Source organism: Capsicum annuum, chromosome 7, assembly GCF_002878395.1.
Source record: "Capsicum annuum cultivar UCD-10X-F1 chromosome 7, UCD10Xv1.1, whole genome shotgun sequence".
Lineage (NCBI taxonomy): Eukaryota > Viridiplantae > Streptophyta > Magnoliopsida > Solanales > Solanaceae > Capsicum > Capsicum annuum.
In genome coordinates this window covers 35,303,615-35,327,004 of record NC_061117.1, presented here as the reverse complement: position 1 = coordinate 35,327,004, position 23,390 = coordinate 35,303,615, and the positions used below count along the sequence as shown (strand labels likewise).

The following is a 23,390-nucleotide window of genomic DNA, read 5'->3' as shown; positions in this document are numbered from 1 at the left end:
AACATAAACTACAAAGAAACAAAAAATAAAAACATAAACAACAAAGAAACAACATCATTTATTCCAACACCATCAACAACAAAGAAGCAACATTCTTTGTTCCAACACCATCAACAAATCCACACAATAAGTTTCAACACCCCCACCCCCACCACCAACATCAATAACCGCATCAACAACAAAGAAACAAACATAATACATATAAAAAATGATACTACCAACAAGGCTTTTAAACTTCTCCCAATAAATGACTTTTCTCGCATATTGTAATAAAAATTCTCGGTTCTTTTATTCAACACTTAAAAGTTCCTTCAAATTTTTTAAATAAATATGATATGGGTAAATGGTAATTGAATAAAAAAATAGATTTAAATAACTTACAAAGACGAAGACGAGAATGAAAGAGCAATAGTGAACCATACCTTACCTGCAATGTCAAAAGGGGATCAAAACAATAATTTTAGTCGAGGAAAGATATGGATCGATTTAGATTCGAAAGGATCTTTATGAGAAAGAGGATAAAAAAAACTGTGATAATCCTAAAAAGGAGAGAAAGAAAAAGATGAGAGATGAATAAAATAAATTTAGGTCTGAAGGAGAGATGAGATAATTTAGGGTTAAAATATTCATTAACAACTCGCAGGGCACGAGGAAGCTGGGTGACATTGAAAAGACAAGACAAGACTAGTCAATGAGATTTTTGAGTTATTCAAGAAGTATTTTTACCACCTTTAGTAGTACTTTTTATCTTTCTTTCAGACAAAAGCTTGCTTCAAAATTAAAAGAAAAAAAAGAATTTCAAACAGATATTTCATCTGTTGCAACAAATATAAATATTTATTTGAAAAATTTCAACAGCTAAGTTATCTAGAACAACAGATGCAAATGTTCATTTGATAATTAAATCAGATATGTCATGTATTACAACATATATAAATATCTGTTTGAAAATTTTCAACAACTCAGTCATCTGTAACAACAGATGCAAATGTCCATTTGATAGTTAAATTAGATATGTCATCTGTTGCAACATATATCAATAGCTGTTTGAAAATTTCCAATAGCTTAGTTATCGATCATAACAAATGCAAATGTCTATTTGGTAATTAAGTCAGATATGTCATCTGTTGTAACAGATATGAATATTTGTTTGAAAATTTCTAATAGCTCAGTCGTTTGTTGAAACAGATTTCATTGCAACTAATTTAAGTAGAACTAGGGATGAATGAGTCCATAGAGTCAACTACAACTTCAATTGAGTCTTTCCAATTAGATAGTGTTGGTATTGCGTTCATCCCAACCCAAGTCATCGATCGATCACTCTGAGTTAAAAAGATTCTCATTAACTTAATGTTAAGCTAGTACCTAAATTGATTTAGGTATAACTAAGGATAGATGAGTTCATAGGGTCAACTAAAACTTCAATTGAGTCTTTGTAATTTCATGGTGTTGGTATTGCGTTCATCCCGACCTGAGTGATCGATCGATCACTCTGAGTTGAAAAGATTCTCATTAACTTAATGTTAAGCTAGTACCTAAATTGATTTTGGTATAACTAGGGATGAATAAGTCTATAGGGTCAACTACAACTTCAATTGAGTCTTTGCAATTGCATGGTGTTGGTATTGCGTTCATCCCAATCTGAGTCATTGATCGATTACTCTGAGTTGAAAAGATTCTCATTAACTTAATGTTAAGCTAGCACCTAAATTGATTTTGGTAGAACTAGGGATGCATTAGTTCATAGGATCAACTACAACTTCAATTGAGTCTTTGCAATTGTATGGTGTTGGTATTACATTCATCCCAATCCGAGTCGTCGATCGATCACTCTGAGTTGAAAAGATTCTCATTATCTTAATGTAAAGCTAGTACCTAAATTGATTTTGGTATAACTAGGGATGAATGAGTCTATAGGGTCAACTACAACTTTAATTGAGCCTTTGCAATTGCATGGTGTTGGTATTACGTTCATCTTGACCTGAGTCATCGATCGATCACTCTGAGTTGAAAAGATTCACATTAGCTTAATGTTAATCTAGTAACTAAATTGATTTAGGTAGAACCAGGGATGAATGAGTTCATAGGGTCAACTACAACTTTAATTGAATCTTTGCAATTGCATGGTGTTGGTATTGCGTTCATCCTGACTCAAGTTATCGAACGATCACTCTGAGTTGAAATTATTCTCATTATCTTAATATTTTAAAAATTAACTAAGATCAATTCAAACCGTATCAACAATTTCAAAACTTGTCATTCTTTTCCAAAATTTCAAATCAACCCATACAAATCATCCATTTGCGTGAAAAACTTTTTCTCATTTCAAATCTCAAGTTCTCGCCCTTTTATCTCTCTCTCTTTCTCTCTTTCTCTCTCTCTCTCTTAATAATAAAAACAACAACTACTCAACATATTGCTCAACCCTTCAAAATAGATTGATTTTTTTTCTTATTTTCGATCACATAGTTGTTATTTTAGACTTTATTCTCGCTTGTATCCATCATTTTCTCTGTCTTCATAGGTAACAAAGTTCGAGAAAATTTCTAAATTTGTTATTTATTCTAAAAATTAGTCATTTTTAGTTAATGATGAAAAAGAAGACTTTTAGTTGTATTATCTTCGAGAATGGGTTAACAATTTTGAGTTTTGATGCTAGAAACGTAGTAAGCACCCGAGAAAACCCTATTTTTATCGCAGAGTTTTGTTGACCACCGTGGTATTGTTGGATGGTGTTTGTGGTAATTTTGGTGGCTGTTGTTAGTGGTGTCAGTATTTGTGGTTTTAGTGGCGGTGTCAGTGGTTGTGGTATTGGTATTGGTATTGGTGGCATTGGTGGTAGTGTTGCTGGTCTTGGTGTTGTTGTTGGTATTGGTGGTGGTCTTAGTGGAATTGGTGCTGTTCTTGGTGGCATTGGTTGTGGTGTTGGTGGTGGTCTTGGTCGTCCATCTATTACAATAGGCGGAAGATCTATTAGGAGATATTAAATAGTTCTTCAGATAGATTCCCCATCTGTTCCAACTGATGGGTTATTCATTGGAGTATATTTTTGTAATGTGGCGTATATTAATTTATTGAAATTTGTCTTACCCTTTTTGTAAAAAATTATGCAGACATCAAATGTTTGTATTTTTTGTTTTTTTTTTATTATTATTTGTAGTTAAAAGATGTCTCCCAAAAGAAAAGAAACTGAAATTGAAAGTGGATCAACTTCTAACCACCTAACAAAAAAGGCTAGAGTACAGATAGATTCGAAAGAACTTCCTCAGTCAGGGCAAAATGAAGCTGAGGAAAGTGAGAACTCCTTATCACTAATGGAACATGAATTAATATCAAAATCCCAGCATGAACCTATCAAAACCATTAGTATCGACAGGTTTTGAGTTGCGATGCCGATAGACCACCCTAAAGAAGTAACTGGTGATCTTATACTTAAATGTCAGTTAGGGAAAGGTTTTGATGAATTTAGGAGTATTATGAAGAATAAAAACATAGACGAACTTTTTAAGAGGAGCTGCTTTGCATACTTTCTTAAGCTGTTTGAGGAACTCACTCTCCGTTTCCATATGAGCATAGTATATGGTCTTCTCAAGCACAGGATCAAGTACGCGGGGATGATAAAGATTCAAAGGAGGGCAAAAAAAAATGGATAAAATCTGGATTAACTACTATGGCATGCCGGTTTATTTTGGATTGAAAGATTTTGCCATAGTAACGGGCTTGAGATGCGATCGTCCAGAAGAACCTCTCATTATGGAAACATCCCACAAAAGGTCCAACAAATGCAATAAGAAAAAAGATGAGTTGTTCAGCATTGTTGGACATAGCTATAATGCGGGGGATTTGATAGCAAATCTCAAGGATAAAACCATACCAAAGCAGCATAGGAAGAAATTGTGTTTAGTTTGGTTTGTCCATTCCGTTATATTGGAAAGAGACGTTAGGAAAGTCATAGAAGATGATTTATTGGTGCTTGCTGATGATTTTGAGAAATTCAACGATTATCCCTAGGGATATGACAGCTACAACTTGACTGTCCAATATTTAATGACAAAGCTATCTATAGGGACAATCACATTATATGACTTTCCTTGGGCTTTCATGGTAAAATTAATCACTTTTTTGACTCATCCATAAATTTATATTGGATATAGTTATTATGACTTTTTTTACTTGCTTCCTGTTTACATTTTTTAGGCTTGGGCATTTGAAGCCATTCCTCCCCTTCGAAAGCAGTTCAAGGATTACCCGGATGAGGTTTCTCATCCAAGGATCCTTAGGTGGTTGTCTGCAAAGGACAGAAAAATATTAAGGAGGCTGATCTCTTTAACCCTCCGAATGATGTAGTACGTCTTCTTTCAACTAAAATAATTTGCCTCAAAGAAAGATATTGAAATAGATGTGCCATCTGTTATGACAGATGGGTCATTTGTCGCAACAGATTACCTATCAACTGTAACTGGTGCAATATATAGGTAATCTATTATGACGGACGATCCATATTTCACAATAGATTAACCATTTGTTGCTCTGGTTCCCTGAACTTAACTTAATAGATTACCCATCTACCGTAAATTATGCAACAGATAGGTAATCTGATGCCACATATTGCCAATCTATTGTGGCATACAAATCAGATATTGCAGCAGATAGATCATCTATTACATAAGTGGGCTATGTTAACATGTAACCCAACTAACTGCAAATTATTATTACATGATATGATTTAAATGCCTTCTGTCTTTTTTTATAGGTTGTGCATCCTTGGATCGTGCCTACTGAGCAAGAATTGGGGATGACTTCTTTTATTACTCTAGGTCTTGTTGATACAACAACAAACCCAACGGTGGAGTTAATAAAGAAGGAATTGGCTAGAGCAACAACCATAAGAAGAACAGTTAGGAAAGATCAGCCTAATGTTGAAGCTCTTTATAACTAACCTACAACAACAGATCCACGTGCTTTTTTCTGGGGGTGTTGCTGGTGAGGTTGTTGATGATGGTGGCAACCATCCTGATGCTGCTATGGCTGCCAATCATGATTATGAGAATGTTGGTGCTTAGTAAAAAATAAATACATTTGGAAACATCCCTTTCACAGGTCCTTCTCACCCTCTTCACCCCCATTTTCTTATTGCAAATACAAAGTGTGCACGGACAGAGAGGATAAACTCCTTGAAAAACTAGAGGCTATTACTGAAGCTACCAAGGACTTGAAATCCAAGAGGGGTGTCGTACCATCCAAGAAGGTGAGGGAGCCCTATATTTCTATAGCGGCGGTTAGGAGGAAGAAAAGAGCAATTAGCCAAATACTCTCCAATCAAAAATCCAAAAAATTACAACTCCTCCCGCTCCAAGTGTTGTTGAAGTTTAGGGGACACTGAAGAACATGGACATATATGCAACAACTGGCTATGAATAGAAGAAGGAACTGCAAAAAATCATGACTAGCAAGATAAAGGTTCCACAAGAATACACCATGCATTCATTTGATGCCAAAGACTTCACAAGTATGACAAATATGCGTGAGTGGTACTGGACAATGTAAGTTTACTTTTGCTAATCTAGCCTTCCTATCTACCCCATGAAGAAGAAGCTATGCAACATATGTGTAATCTGTTGCAACAGCTGGGTATTTTGTTACAACATAATACATATCTGTTGCATATGTTGCTTCACCTGGGTTTTGTGAACTGATTAAGAGAACCCTCTGCAACAGAATATTTTCATTGTGTTTTTAATCGTTACAATTACTAATTTAAAAATTGTCTTCTTATACCATAGTTTATTGATAAAATTTTCTGCTCATGAGGGGCAGGCAATTAGCATACCCGGATGCTTATGATGCTGCCGATAGGATAATGGACCTCAACTTCTACAATAATTTCAAGAGTAGGTACAATAATCTCCGTAGTCATACAGGTCTCAATGACTGGGGAATTAAACAGGTAGTTTCTATGTTCAAATGGGATGAAGACATGGTTAACTATGTTAGAGGAAAGAGGCCATATCCACACGGCAAGAGCTGGACTAAGTCAAAGAGAATCCTTGCAGTCAAGAACATGGAAGTCAAATATTTTCTCACTATTGAGATACTACTCGATAAGGGAAAGATTAAGTTTTATGACTGCAACTTACCTGTCTTCAAGGAGGCCAAGTTTTTAACCCACGTGCAACCACTCTTAAAGTTGTTCCCTAAGTTGTTGACGTAGAGTAAACTGATGAATTATTTTTCGGCGGAAGTCTTAAACAAGGAATCATGGGATTTTGAAGGTCGAAATAAGAACATCCACCTTCAAAAAATAAAATCGATGCCGCGTGCGAGTTGTACTCACTTGCATACATCGAGTGTTTGCTGGCCGACACAAAATGGTCAATATGTATGGCACTGTTGTAGAAAACATGCAAGAGGTCTGGGCTTATGAGGTATTAACTAAATTCTTGGAGCTGTGTATAAAGAAGAATATGTACAAAGACAAAAATGAACACGATAATAATTTTTTATTTCAAGCCACTTTGTTCACTTTATATTATAGTGGCAATTTTTTTATGTCTGACAAAAATTAAATTTTTATAATGCAACAGGTCTATCTGTTGTAACAGATATCATACCTATTGTGGAAGATTGATTATCTGTTGCAATAGGTTGGTCATTATTTGCATTATGCAGATGTTTCTGTCTGTCTGTCGCAACAGATATACAAGTTATTGCAATATATAATCTATCTGTTGCAAATGATGGGTAATCTATTGACACAAATAAAAAAATCATGAGGACCTGTTATATAATTTCCAACAGATGACTTATATGTTGCAATATATGTCTAAATCTATTTGATAAGATATGTCATCTGTTGCAGCAGATGTATTATCTGATGCGATATTTGAATCTAGTATTCCATTTCAATTAACAAGTTCAAAACTAAGGATTAAATATTATTCATCGATAACATAAAATAAATCAAATCCTTTGGAAATTACATGAAATAACTCAACAAATAAGTGAAATGTAAAAAATTCTTATGGGTACAAATGATCTACTCTACAAATAAATAAAAAAGTTAAACAAGGGGGACAGGTTATTACATTGATGGACTCAAGCTATAAAGATCTCTCAATATAGAAAAGTTGTTCTTCATCCGATGCTATGAAATTCGCCTTTGGTCGTCGTGGATCTTTAATGTCGCTTGCACACGGTTTTTGAGCTTTTGATTCTTCGTATTTCCATAAAAGAGAAACATATCTTTGGATGAGTAATTCTGCATCAAGTCCATCATTTGGTACTTGTAACCCATCGCTCAAATACTCGGCGTAAGCGGCAACAAAAAGACTGTAATCTCTACATTTTAAAAAAATAGATAATCCATATCTTGCAGTTTATGTAAGCGTTGTGAAATTTATGAAATGAAACTAAATCTTGATACTTGTACTTACAGGCTACCAATGATTTGTTGAGAAGTTCCTTCAACATATTGTATATCAAATGGATTACCCATTTTATCCTGGTATGCTTCAATTGTCGATCAATCAGTACGAACCTTTTGGTACAAAAAGCCACTCATATCAAGGTAATTAGGCAATATTTTGGCCAGCTTTTGTATCTCAGACGACGACTCAAAACATCTCCTTCACGACATCAAGTCATAAACTCGGATGTGCCTCTCTTTTAGAACGACGACAACCAACTCCTAATGGAATTCATCACCACAATTGATTGGGATGTACACTTCATCGACCAAATACCAAGGTAAGCCAGCTGGAATGCTAAAACCTTTAATGATGTTGATTAAACATTCCTCATTTCGAGAAACTTTCGGTTGTTGTTGACAATACCTATCATAGGAATTATTGATGTAAACTTTGAACAAATAATTTCCTATCGTGTATTTGTATTGTTCTTATGTTGCAACTTGGCCTTCTTTTGAAGGTAGTAAAAAATAACATTGATATGCTGCACATATTATCAAAAATTTCAGATTACGTGATGAAAAAATTAATACACAGATGCAATTAAATAGAGTATTAATTAATAGTAATATGTATGACATTTAAACCTCATCATTCCAGCAAGTTTGGGGCAGTGACATCAAATTGAACCAATTCTTCATTCTGAAATGTGCAACAACAAAGTCAAACATATCAAAACTAAGACTCGATTCGTTCACTTTGTAGTGTTCGTGATTTTGTTTTCTACATGATGATTTATACGTGTTAATGTCATATTTTTACAATAAGAATTGTATCAATCAATATCTTTAAAATTGATTTATGTACCTGCTGGCATGATGCTTTAACAACCCATTGGCAATCCATTCTGAATAGTCGTTGATCAACTTTGTTTGTTTTTTGGAGCCTCATCCGAGATGTTGAACTCTTCAAATGGGTAATTCTTTTGTTCTCCCGAACTGACAAGCTCCACTTTTTCTTCTTTTTGGAAGCAGTTGATGGATTATCAACTGTGATATTATGCTCTCCAGCAGTAGATTCTACTATGACATCCACCTAAAAAATAAAAATTGTCAATGCTAATTACAGATATACAACAGATTGTCTATCTGTTGCAACAGATGAGTCTTATATTGCAACAAATGAATCATCTATTGGGATAAATTTGAACAGGTAAAACAGAGCGGTAAGATAATTACGAACATATGACCCATCTGTTGCAACATAAGACTCATCTGTTGGTACAAATTAAAACAGTATGAAAATCTGTTTGATTTGATGAAAAAGATGGACATATGTTACAACACATAATGCATCTGATGAAAAAGGTTAGATAATAGTTGCAACAGATTTATATATATCCGTGTGATAATTTTTAGCAGATGTATCATCTGTTGAAATAGATATGTACCTCTTCGTTTGTTTGAACAGATGATATATATTCACCTTTTTCAACTCATGCTTCTCTCTTGTGGCCCTTGTAAATTGAACAACGATGCAAGACAAAGACAAAAGAGTTGCAATTTTTCTTTTTTTGATGCTTGATGATGCCCTGGAAATATCTTTCCTTCTCCTCTTAGCCACCTTGATTTCTAGTGGAGTGTATGGATATGAAATCCTCTTTGATGAAATGACACCCCTCTTAGATGTCATTTTCTTTACAGAAGAAGTTAGGGCATTAATAGTATTAATCACTCCATCATGCTTTGCCTTGTAGCCTTGACATTTGTATGCAGACATTCGTTTGAAGTGGCAAAATATGTATAACCAGTATGATCATAATCATAATGATTTCTTGTTTCAAAAATTGTAAGATAAGTATTAGTAGCCCCAACAGCAGCACCACTACCACTACCACTACCACTACCATCATGAACAACAACAAGTCCACCCTCTAAAATTGTTTTTCTCTTGATGGCTGTTGCTCCAAACAATTCTATTTTTATTCTATCAACGACCTTAGGATCCGATAAAGTTTACACAATCCTTAATTAAGAAAAAAAGCCATATTCAACTTTCGACTGGTCAGAACAAGCCACAGATGGACAATCTAAAATAAATCAATACATATATTAGAATGATAATAAAATCATTTAAAATAATCATTAATTAAAATAAAAACTTGATTAGAATTAGACTTACTACTTCCTTCGGGGGATTGAAAAGATCAAAATTTTTTATATTTTTATCAATTTTGGCCGACAACCATCTCATGATTCTTGGACAAGAAACTTCTTCCTGATAGTTCACTTGTTGTCTCAAATAAGGAATGACTTCAAATGACCAAGCCTATAATATAACGACAATAAATCAAAAGCAATATTGAATTAAAAAAATTAATCATATCATAATTAAAGAAATATTTATCATGAAAACCCATGAAAAACCATATAAGTTGACTGTCTTTGGCATTAATGAAGTCAATCAATATTTGACAGTTATTTTGAAGCTTTCATAATCCTAAGGATAGTTGTTAAATGCCTCAATATTCTTGAAAAGATTTATTAAACCGAGGTTATATTATTGTTAACTTCTCTCGCCCAAAGAATATTATGTATTAATCAAATCAAGTACAATGATTGATTATGCTTCTTTCAAAGTCTTTTACCTTTCAACGCTTCTATCAAATTTCATTTTTGAATCTTGGACTAGAAATGGACACCAGGTCATCACGATCACTCGACTTGCCTTTGCCTTTTTGGGTGCGCGGAATGCTTTTTTGGGTCAGAGTAGGTATAAATTGAGAAAGAGGATGAGGATAACATTTTAGTCCAGTAACTATGACAAACTTCTTCCAACCAAAACAAATAGGCATGCCATAGTAATTTATCCACACCTCATCCATCTTATCTTTGTTTTCATATATAAACCTATGCTTGAGAAGATCATATATCATTTTCATTTAAAAACGAGCATTGTTGTCCTTCGACAAATCAAGATATTGCCCAAAGTAGCTTTCCCTGAAATAGGAACCCAATTTTTGTTCTCGAAGTATTATTCTGAAGGAGTCGAGAGATTTTTCCATGGCCGACTTAACCACGAAATCACCTGTTAAATATGTGGCATCCTCGCACTGCATTCTCATAGGATAATGATCAATGCTGAAGGTTTTGACCAACTTTTTGGTGGGAGGGCTATTACCATTTGGATCATCTCTTTTGAAATATTCCTTCACCCCATGTTCATTATCTTCTACTCTTAATTGAGATAACGCTTGTAAAGCAAGCTCATAGAGTGGTGGATGTAGCCTAGTTGTTTCACTTGTTCCTTTACTTGGACTTAATTTGATTTCTTTTCTTTTGAGACCCATATTATCTTAAATTAACAGGAACATAAAATAGATTATAATTTATTTATGAATCGTTAAAAAAGGATAGCAGTAAATCTAACATACAAATAGTAAAATAACAGTTCCAACAGACCATACATCTGTTGCACCAGGTATGTTATCTGTTGCAACATATAATCGACCTGTTGTAATAAATGAGTAAATAATTGGAAATAATAAAATAGATCACTCATCTACTATACTAGGAAGGTTATCTGTTGCAACATATAACCAACCTGTTGCAATGGATAAGTAATCCGTTGGAAATAATAAAAATAAATCACTCATCTATTGCACCAGGAATGTTATCTATTGCAACATATAACTAATCGGCTGTAGCGGATGATTAATACAGTAGAAACAATTATAATAGATCACTCATTTGTTGCACCAGGTAGCAACAGATCACTAATCTGTTGCAGCATATAACCAACCTATTGCAGCGGATGAGTAATCCGTCAGAAATAATAAAAATAGATCACTCATCTGTTGCACCAGGTAGGATATCTACTACAGCATATAAGCAACCTGTTGTAGTGGATCAGTAATTCATTAGAAAAAATAAAAATAGGCCACACATTTGTTGAAATAGATCACTTATTTGATACCAAATGAGTTATCTGTTGGATCAATATTGTTTAGATTTCTTCTAAACAGAAGAGTCGTTTGTCGCAACAGATGAATGATCTGTTGTGTTCATCTGTTGCATCAGATATTTCATCTGTTGGATCTGATGGTTAATTTGTCGGATCATATGGTTAATTTGTTACATTAGATGGTTAGTATGTTACATCAGATGGTTCATCTGTTGCATCAGATGGCTAATTTGTTGCGTCAGATGGCTAATCTATTGCGTCAGATGGTTAATCTGTTACATCAGATAGTTAATCTATTGCGTCGCCATTTTTACCAAGAAAAAAAACAAATCAACCCAGCAACACAATACAACACACGCACACTAAGAACATCAACGGTGACCAAAAATCACCAACAAATTGAATCAACAGTTCGACAATAAGAACTACAATAACAACAAAAAATTATATTTCACACCAAAAAGAGTTGAGGAGAAATGCCAGAAATTAGGGTTTTTTTCAGTCAGCATTTCAAATTTAAGCAAGAAATATTGAAATTGTTAACCAATATAAAAGAGAAGTTGGCTCAAGTCATAATTTTTTACCTATGAAAGAAAAAATGGGATGATGAAGAACTCGAAGTTGTTGTCGTGGAGAAGTTGGCTCAAGTTTCTCTGTTTCTTCATGTCGATTGACGGTTTAAAGTCGAAAAGGAACTCACCCAGCTATTTGTCACCGGAGCTTGAAGGGAGAAATTTTTTAAAATTGTTGGTTGGGAGACAGTTGAGAGACTGTCAAGAGAGAAAAAGAAGAGAGACAATTGATTTGGAGGAGAGGGGTGTGGGTTGGTTGTATTTTTGAAAAGATTAGAAAGTTTTGAAAATATTAATCAAGTCCACAATTAAATTATTCAAGTTTTCTAATTATGTTTGACTATTTAAGTTGGTCTATGTCACCAATCCTTCATTCAAGACTTAAAAGACACCTTTTCTTCAATTTTCTCATGTAAGTACATCAGTTTCTTTGGTTTCATCAAAAAAGAAATTAGAAAATAATTTCATTGATTTTTTGAAAGCGTCTGTTAGTTATCATACTGAAATAGTGATGTAGAACCTAACCCACTTTTTGTAATTAGCCAATTCCAAATATTTCTTCACTCTAATATCAACTGCCTCAACCTTTTTATTAACATTTGATATTCTAACTTCTAATATGCTTTGGCCATTGTATAAAATATCTCCGAAAAGGATCGTGTGCCTTTTTGTAAAGTTTTTTCACATTCCTACATAGGTGCCACATACATGCAAAATGTAGAATATCTTTGCACACATCACCAACAACCTTTATGATGCTTGAATTCCGATCAGAGACAACACACATGTTTTGTCTTTCCCCGTACGCTTTCTTTAGATTCTCAAAGAATAAAGTCCAAGATGCATCATTTTCTGAATCAAGCACACCATATCCTAGAAGAAATATATGACCTGCATGTATAAACACATTTAGCACAGTCAAATATAAATACATATAGTAACTGCATATGTATTTATTAAAACTACAGTTTCAAAAAACTATATATTTTATCAAAAAATAGTTTCAATTATAAATAGTAAAATGTAAATGTACAACACACACATATTATCAATTATACATGTTTCATTCATGAAATATTGAAAATATTTGTATTTTATAGAGATATGTATATATCTAACAGAGATTTGCATTTTTGAGTGATATGCAGAAATACATATAAATATACAAGTAGGACTACAATGTAAATATAAAATGAAGCTAACCTGCTCCATCCATCATACAGGCAGTTGAAAATATCTCAGTATACATTCCTCTCAGATGACTACCATCAACAACTACGACAGGTCTACAATGATAAGAACTTTTAATGAATGTAGTGAGAGTTATAAATACATACAAGAACTCATTTTCATCTGTCTTCTTCGTTCTTATATGTGACTCAGGATAGGTATTATTCATAACATAAAAGTAGGATGGTAATTTGCCATAAGATGCTGGTGGTTTACCCGTCAATTCTTCAAACGCTCTTTCCTTGACCCTCTAACATAAAGTGTATGTCAAATTCATACCAAACTTTTCCTTCATGTGACGTTTGATTTTTGTCGCACTGTATTTTTGTTTGTGGTTTTTGAATTTTTGCTTAACCATACCACCTATCAACATACTAGTAGCATACATCTTTAGATAAACCTTGTCCTTAATCGGGCAAGTGTGTTTCGGTATGAATTCTCTAATTCAAGATATTCCAGAATCTCTCATACCAGAGGCACAACATAAAAGTTCATAGTTACCTGATTTGCAAACCAATGTATAACTGTATGTAACAAATTTTAATTCAATCAAAATATATATCCAAACTCATTTTAAACATGAACAAGTTAATCTAGAATGTACTTACCATTTATTACTTGACCTTTCACATTGTATTTGAAATTTCTCCCTAATTATATAAACCTTCATGTAATACCCATGCCTTTTCTTAGCTTGAAATCATCTCAAATATGGTAGAACTTGTCTTGAAATACAAATTTATTCTTGTACATATGGTATTTTTATGATTTTCACTTTCCATCACATGGGAAATTGAGTAAGCTTTCCATGGATACAAATTTCATCAAAATTCGGTATCGGGGGAAGAAGTTATGAACTTTTACAAAATCAGATGGGACTGCCCAGTTCCGACGGTAACACCCGATAGACCGTCGGAGGCCGCAATCGCATTGAGGTAGTGGACATTCTTTCTGCTCAGGTCCGATAGTATGGCTCGACGAACCATCGTAGGTTCGACGGATCATCACAAGCCACTGTTGCAGATAACCAGTGGGACCAGTTTCTGCCTAGGTCCGACGATAGGGCCCGACGAACCGTCGCAGGTTCGATGAACCATCAGAGGCCACCATCGCACCTTACGTTCAATTTTTCCAGGTTATTTTAATAGGGGTATTTTTGTCATTTACCACCCATCTATATATACCCAATTATACACGATTTTAGCCATTTGGTTCTATATTATTTTACAAACAAGATTAGGGTTTCTCTCTAACCTTAATCTCCAAGAACAAAATCCAATATTTTTCAAGAAACTAAGGGATTTTCAATTATCCAAGTTCAAGAACATTAAGAATCTTAACCCAAGTATGCATAATGTTTATTCCTGGACTCCTTTCATCCATGAAGCCCAAGAATCCCTTTTCTAAATTCAAGTTTATGAATATTCTCTATGAATTTCATGATTAGGCTGCTTTGTTCATGTTGGTAATGAGAAATTGACTTCTATTCCATGATTTGATTATAAATTCCATGTGAGTTGATTAGTATATATAAAGATTTATGAAATCTCATGACTAAACCCTTGGATGATGAAATTGGGAGTGAACCATAATGTTTAATTACCGTACAATGATGTTTACATGTACTATGCCTACCATATGTTTGATTAAATACCTAGATGAAGGAAAATTGTCTAACTAGCATGATATCATGAAATCCCCATGTATGTACAAGTTAATGTCTATTACATGTTTGATAAAATGCTTCAATAAATATTTTATGAATTATGATGCTAGTCATGTACTCAAGTAAGTTATGTTAAGTCAGTTTCCTTCCATCGAGTCCTGAGGGTACTTGTACCCAGAACATTAGCTGTGTGCCTAGAGCCATGTCATGTTTTCATGATACTCTCAGTCAAGCTATGAATCCTTAGACTTCAGACAATCTTATAACTCAGGAAACTATGTAGTCATCCTTGCCTTTCAAAACTATGTAGCCAGCATAGGTTGAGACATCAACACTGTCGATGAGGGTTGATGAGGTGGTTTAGCACTGTAAGATAAGGGCCTCACCATTCTCTTTTGGGGAAACTATCAGATAAGGGACACCCATAGCTTGTCCTTACCAATGGCACGGTATTGACACCCTTCTAATTAGGGTTATAGATTAGACCCCAGCTCAACCATAATAACATATCAGGGGCATGTCGGTTAGATAACTACTTCCCACAGTTTCATGTCACAAATTCAGGATTGTCAGATACGGTCTATCAGTCTCAGAAATAGAACTTAGATAGTTCTTTAGATTTCAGGACTGTCATATACAACACGGAACTCAGATAGTTCTATCAGATTCAGGATTGTAAGATACAGTCACCTATGTTATCAGTTATATTTGGATACAGGCATTCATTTTATTAGTCATGTCATGTTATCAGTATTCAGATTCAGTAATCACATTATCACAATGTCAGTTTCAGTTATGTATTCATGTATGCATTCTCACGTTCATGTTAGACAATTAGTTAGCATTATTCGTGCATGGAAACCCTTGCATATAGCCTACCTCACATGTACACTTAGTATATTCCATTGTACTGATGAATTTGTGCTATGGTACTTTTTTTCTTATGTTATACCATAGGTTCAGAGACACGAGTTTCAGATCAGTAGTAGATTCCAATTTTCAGCAGTCAGAGTGGAAGTGAGTCCTCATCCTTTGAGGACATGATTATTTCTATATTATCTCATTAATCAGTTTATTAGTTAGGGGTTAGTTGGGGATATATCCCATCAACTCTTTATTTAGATTATTCAGATAGTAGAGGCTTTCAGACTAGATGCAGACTAGATATAGATTTTCATGTTTCAGACTTCAGTTATTTCAATTTTGTTTTGGATATTATATTACCCCATACAGATGTTACATTATTTAGATATGTTCAGTATTGAACCTTATGGCCTTTTAGTGCATGTTTCTGCATTATTATGTTATATTATGTAGTTTTCAGGTACAGATATCAGTCATGGGTTAACTTGTGGTCCTTCAGGGTTATGAGCACTATGTAGCATTCTGGTTTAGCAAATCATAGTGTCACAAACTTGGTATCAGAGCCTAAGGTTTAATAAAGTCCTAGGAAGTCTGAAAGCTGCATCTAGTAGAGTCTTATACATGGGTGTGTTGCGTGCCATATTTTTGTGCAAGAGGCTATAAGATGTTTTAAGAATAGTTTTCCCTCTTTCAGTATTCATGTCGTACTAGTGAGCATAATCACAAGTCAATTTCTCAGTCTAATCCGTTTCTCCCTTTCTTCTAAAGAACATGCCTCCTAAGATAAGAAATTAGTCAGCCCCTCAGCCCGAAGAGGCTTTGGTCGATCATATTTCTCATACGCAATTCAAGGATGCATTTAATACTCTTGCTCAGTTTGTAGCTGCTCTGAATGAATGACCAATAGTTATTCCAGCCAACCCAGTGGCCAACTCAGCTGTAGCTAGGATTTAGGACTTCACCCGAATGAATATTCCAACCTTCCTCGGGTCTAAGGTAGATGAAGACCCTCAGGAATTCATTGATCAAGTTCAAAAGGTAATAGAAATCATGGGAGTGACTACTATTGAGAGTGATGAACTAGTCACATACCAGTTGCAGGATGTGGCTCATGCCCATTTCAAACAGTGGAAGTCTGAAAGGTCAGATGATGCAGGTCCTATAAAGTGGGAGGAGTTTGTCACTGCTTTCTTAGACAGATTATTTCCCCAAGAGCTTAGATAAACCAAGGTGCTAGAATTCATCAACCTCAAGTAGGGTAATATGATGGTGAAAGATTATTCTCTAAAGCTTACTTAATTAACTAGATATGCCCCTCATGTGGTTACAGATGGTAGAGCTAAAATGAGTAAGTTCGCTTCAAGGGTGAATGATAGCATAGTTAATGAGTGCAGATCTGCATGCTGAATAGTTACATAACTTTAGCCAGACTTATGACCATTCTCAATAGATAGCGAAGTAGAAGATTAAGCAGAGAGAAAAATAGAATAAGAAAACTAGGATAGGTAGCTTCAATTTTAGTCAGCCTAAATCAGAGGGAGGTAATCATTCTTAGTTTTGTCCTAAGTCATCAGTTCCATCTCCTTCTATAGCCAGTTCTCCAGTTCCTAGGTTCAGAGAGGGTAATATAGATAGAGCGCCAGGCTCTAAGTCTCAGGGCAATGTTAGTAATACTCGAAATAATCCTCTTTGTCAGACTTATGGTAAGAACCAAAAGGGTACTTGTAGAGCTGGTAGCGATGTTTGTTTCAGTTGTGGTAAGCCAGAACACAGAGTCAGAGACTTCCCTCAGTCAGGTTATCAGAGTTATCTCTGCTCCTCAGCTCAGTCTGATTGCCCAAATCAGCAGGGTGCCACTACTAGTGCTACTAGCGGGCAACACCCAAATTGCCTATGCTCTTCAGACTCGACAAGATTAGGAAAATTCTCCTGATATAGTTACTGGTACGTTACAGATCTTTCATGTGCATATTTATGCTTTGCTAGATCCAGGAGCTTCTTTGTCTTTTGTTACTCCTTATATAGCAGATTATTTTAGAATCAGTCTCGAAATTTTATCAGAGCCCTTCTCAGTCTCTACCACAGTAGGTAAAACCATCACAGCCTAGCAGGTATACAAGAACTGCCCAGTTATGATATTTTAGAAAGTCACTTGAACAGACTTAGTTGAATTAGAGATGACTGATTTTGACGTCATTCTCAGCATGGATAAGCTTCATTCCTATTATGCCACAGTCGACTGCAGAAACAAAATAGTTCAGTTTCAGTTCCCTAATGAACCCATCCTTGAGTGGAAGGATAGTATTTCAACGTTCAGAGGTCATCTTATTTCCTACCTTCGAGCAAAAAAATTGAAACCCAAGGGATATGTCTATCATCTTGTTCATGTTTAAGATTCTAGTTTTGAGACTTTTATTCTTGAATTAGTTCCAATCGTAAATGAATATTCAGATATCTTTCTCGAATATCTCCCAGGAATTCATCCTGAAAGAGAAATCAACTTTGGTATTGATCTTCTTCCAAACACTCAGCCTATCTCTATTCCGCGATATAGAATGACACCAAAGAACTCATAGAATTGAAAGATCAGTTGAAGGACCTCTTAGATAAGGGATTCATCAGATCCAGCATTTCCCTGTGGGGCACACCAATTTTATTCATACACAAGAAAGACGATTCTATCAGAATGTGTATATACTATTGTCAACTCAATAAGGTCACGGTCAAGGACAGGTATCCTCTCCCCAGAATTGATGACTTGTTTGACCGAATTCAGGGTGCTAGTTATTTCTCAAAGATAGACCTCAGATTCAGCTATCATCAACTCAGAGTTAGAGAATGTGACATTTCAAAAATAGCCTTCCGTACTTGGTATGGTCACTTCGAATTCTTAGTCATGTTATTTGGTCTTACTAATGCTCCAGCCGCTTTTATAGACTTGATGAACTGTGTGTTCAAGTTGTACTTGGACATGTTCTTCATAGTCTTCATAGATGATAGTCTGGTCTATTCCCGCACTGAGCGCGATCACGCAGACCATCTCAGAACAGTACTTTAGACTTTCAGAGATCATCAGTTATTCGCCAAATTCAGTAAGTGTGAATTTTTGCTAAGGTCAGTATCATTCCTTGGTCATATAATCTCCGGTGATGGTATTAGAGTAGATCCTCAAAAGACCAAATGTAATACCCTGAGAAATTTTTCATTAAAATTTTATGTGTAAACGTGCAGGGTTCTATCTTCTAGAATGAATTATAAATTTTCCGTGTGGAATGTATTAGATGATGACCCACCATTGCGTAGAGTATTAAATAAGCTTTCAAACGATATGTGGATCATCCAAAACGGACACCCGAGCTATGAGTTATGAACATTCCGATCGAACATTGAATAGTAGTGAACAATAAAATATGCAGGAAAAAGTACTGAGGCCTGGCGTATTTTTGGTCTAACTTTAAACAATCATAACTCCTTTTACATAATCATCTGGGTGATCTACTATACATCAACAGAAATCTCTGTGAGTCCTCTATCCAATGAAATTAGTTTCATCCAATTTGTCTATCAGACCAAAAAGTTATGATCGATCTACTTCAGCCTATCAAAAGTGAATTCTTGGGTCAAATTCAAACGATCATAACTCCTCGTACATAATGATCTGGGTGAGATACTATATATCAACGGATTTTTGTGCCCAAAAATAATTTTCTTGTGCCCAAAAGTAATTTTCTTTACAAAGGCATAATTTTTATTTTATTTTTTTATGAATTTGAAGCATGAACCCATATCTTATGATGATTATTATGAAATCTTGATGTTTATGATTTTAAAAGATGAATTTATGTGTGTGGAGATATAAAGCATGAATCTTGAACAATATTTATCATGATTTTGATATTTGGGTCGTGAATCCCCATTGAAAATTATGTTTTTTTGAGAAAGTGTGTTTTATAAGCACGTTGATGTTGAATATTTGAGATATTTTGAATGATTTGACCTTTTGGTCTTAATGGAGTTGTTTTGAACTCGAGTGTGAAAGAAATCCACAACGTGGTTGATTTTGATAGATGGGAAGCATGATGGCTCCCGATGTATATTTATATATTACTGAAATTATTTTGTTGTGGATTGTCTTTGAAATGATATGAGCTAAGTTTGAGAGAAATCTTTAGCACCTAGTGGGAGGTATAAAGCGACCTTACTTCCCTAGAACTACGTGCCCCCGTAGGAGTGAGCCTGAGGCTGATTTATATAGTGACCACTAGTTTGTGCGGATTTGATATTGATAGTCCTACTCCGATGGCAAGGATAGGATGACTCTCTCCAACGTGGGTTTTATGTTGGACTCCATTTAGCTCAAATAGTTTATGTCAGTTATAGGATCTCCCAGTGTGTGTGTGTTTCCTTGTGTCTATGGTGAATGGTAAAGTGATTTGAAAGTGGAACTATGAAAGTTATTCTTTCAAAAGATTTAAATGATATTTACATTATGAGAATTGATATTTTTTATGAACTGAAAGTGATTGACAAATTATATGATGACTCACATGTGTTATTGTACTTATTTTATCCTCTCATGATTATGATGATTTTCTTCAGGCTATGTGAGTCTTTTATACATCCTGCATATTTCTTATAAATATTTATGATGATGATGTTTATACAACTGCATACACCCCCATATACTCGGTTCCTTTCTATGGTACTGACCCACATCTTCGGATGTGGGCTGCATTTTCTCAGAATGTAGGTTCAGGTGCTCAGTTCAAAGTTCGACAGTGATTCTTTGGGCACGCTATTCTACATTCTTTGTTGCGGTGAGTCCTTATGTTTCGATGACGTGATGTCTGATATTGGTTTCACGGAATCATTTACATTTGATAACTGAGTATGAGTCAGTTGGGGCATGTCTCAATGGCTCGTTGGTTTTATTGATTTTCTTAGAGGCTTGTCAGACTAGTATAGATGTTGGGAGTTGACTAATAAGTCGTATTTGGTTATCTTTCTGAAGTTCTTTTATTCTTGGATGATGATTACTCTGTTGATATTTGAGGGTTATTTATGGAAAACCCATTAATTTGTGTTGAACTGAATAAAAATGGCTCAAAGGGTTAGCTTGGGGCTACTCATAGCCTTAAGCACCGTGTGATGCTCCGAGACTCATTTTTTGGGGTGTTACAAACATGGTATCAGAGCCTAAGGTTTTAAGGTGTCCCAGGGAGTCTAACAAGCCGCGTTAAGTAGAGTCTTAATCATCAGTGTGTAGCGTCCGCATCTATGAGCAAGAGGCTACATGACGTGTTAGGAAAAAGTATGATTCTTTCTTTCAGAAGTCTATCGTGCTTAAAGTGTCTCTCTATGCTACTAATTCATGCTCTTCTCTTTCAGAAATATACCTCCACGTCGAGCAATAAGAAATAATGATGGTCAGCAACCTCAACCTACTGACCTATTGAATGAAAACGTGTCTCATGCTGAATTTTGGACAGCCTTTCAAGCGCTGGCCTAAGCTATTACTACAAATGTTTAGGCCAACCTGACCCCGTCTCCACAGCAGTAGGGAGGTGATTCAGCTGATGCCAGGATCCATGACTTCATGTGGATGAATCCGCTCGAATTCTATGGGTCCAAGTTTGATGAGGATCCACAATTATTTTTAGAGAAGGTGCGGAAGATTACTCAGGTGATGCATGTATAGGAGGAACATAGTGTGGCGTTGGCTGCGTATAGGTTGAAAGACCTTGTTTATGACTGGGTTGTTTCTTGGAGGAAAGGTAGAGGTGAGGGAGTTGTCCCTACAACTTGGCAAGAGTTCCAGGATGCATTCTTAGATAAATTTTTCCCTTTGGAGATAAGGAGGCGAAGGTGGAAGATTTTATGAACCTGCGACAAGGCTCTATGACTATTAGGGAGTACTGTCTAAAGTTCAATCAGTTGGCCAAGTATGCTCCTGACTTAGTGGCTGATAATCGGGCTATTATGAGTGAGTTTGTGACTAGAGTGTCTAGTTATGTGGTTAAGAAGTGTAGGTCTGCTATGTTAAATAGTGAGATAAATCTTTCTACGCTGATGACTTATGCGCAACAGATTGAGAAAGACAAGATTAACGAAAGAGATAGAATGAGAGGGAATAAGAGAGCTAGGTTTGAACAGCACGGACAGGGTCAGACTAGATCGCAGGAAGGGAGTTGCCCTCAGTATCAGGATCATTTTCTATGCCAGCACCGTCATCTACTAGTGCTCCCATACCTAGAGGTAGGCAGGAGCAAGGTAGCAGGTCATATGCATCGAGGTCCCAGTACAGTGCTGGCAGTAAGACAAATTTTCCCATGTGTCCTAAGTGTGGTAGGGCTTATTCGAGTGAGTGTTGGGGTGAGAAAAGGGGTTGTTTCCAGTGTGGTGATATGGGTTATAGAGTTAGAGATTGTCCACAGGATGGATAAGGGCATCGTAACTATTGCCCTCAGACCCAGATTCAGACTGTTAGTGCTACAGTTCCAGCAACTCGCCCAGCCCCAGCTCAGGGCACCTCTTCTAGCAATGCTGGCGGGCAGCGCCAGAATAGATTCTATGCTTTACCATCCCGCCACGAACAAGAGGACTCTCCCAATATTGTTACTTGTATGCTTCGTATATTTCAGTATGATGTGTATGCTTTGTTGGATCCTGGGTCCAGTTTCTTATATGTTACACCTTTGATTGCTGTGAATTTTGAAATGAGTCCTGAGATTATTCCTGAGCCTATCCTAGTTTCTACCCTAGTGGGCGATTCGATTGTTGCCCAGAAAGCGTATAAAAAGTATCCTGTTACCGTTTTTCATAGAGTCTTGTTGGTTGATCTGATTGAGTTAGACATGGTATATTTTAATGTGAATCTGGGTATACTGACTTATTCTTCTTATGCCTCTATTGATTTTCGGACCCGAGTGGTCAAGTTTTAATTTCTGGGTGCATCCGCGTTTGAGTGGTCTGGGAATTCTGTGTCACCCAAGTGCTTTTGAGTGGTCTGGGAATTCTGTGTTGCAATTTTGGAAAGGTTTTCAGAAGGGTCTTGGTACCCAAGTGCTTTTGAGTTCTGCTTTTTATCCGCAGACCGATGGTTAGGTTGAGTGGACCATCCAGACCTTAGAGGATATGTTGAGAGCTTGTGCACTTGACTTTAAGGGAAGTTGGAATGATCACTTACCGTTGATAGAATTTGCTTACAATAATAGTTTCCACTTTAGTATTGGCATGGCTTAGTTTGAAGCCTTATATGGGAGGAAGTATAAATCACCCATAGGTTGGTTCGAGGTGGGTGAAGCTGGTGTGAGTGGTCCTGATTTAGTATTTGAGGCTATGAAAAAAGTTAAGTTGATTAGGGAAAGGTTGAAAACTGCGTAGAGTTATCATAAGTCATATGCGGATGTTAGAAGGAGAGACCTTGAGTTTGAAGTTGGTGACCTAGTGTATCTAAAAATTTCACTCATGAGGGTGGTGAAGAGATTCGGAAAGAAGGGGAAGCTTAGTCCCCGTTATGTTGGTCCTTACAAAATTCTTAGCCGTGTTGGTAAGGTAGCTTATGAGGTCGAGTTGCCTTCCGAGTTGTCCTCTGTTCATCCAATATTCCATGTCTCCATGCTTAGAAAGCATATTAGTGATTCTGTGGTAGTGGATTCCTCTGTGAGCGCTGACATTCAAGAAAATCTT

The 23,390-nt window shown here is 35.8% G+C and overlaps 1 protein-coding gene across 1 annotated transcript in view; it reads left to right on the top strand.

Annotated features, from left to right (window-relative positions):
* The first annotated feature begins 2,729 nt into the window (after window positions 1-2,729).
* The window catches only part of LOC124885706 (glycine-rich cell wall structural protein-like), a 38,498-nt gene continuing 17,837 nt past the window's right edge, over window positions 2,730-23,390 (top strand). The window contains exons 1-2 of the mRNA XM_047393955.1: window positions 2,730-2,924; window positions 4,953-5,062. Of these exons, the coding sequence (XP_047249911.1) occupies window positions 2,730-2,924; window positions 4,953-5,062 (305 nt within the window). The remainder of the gene's footprint in view (window positions 2,925-4,952; window positions 5,063-23,390) is intronic.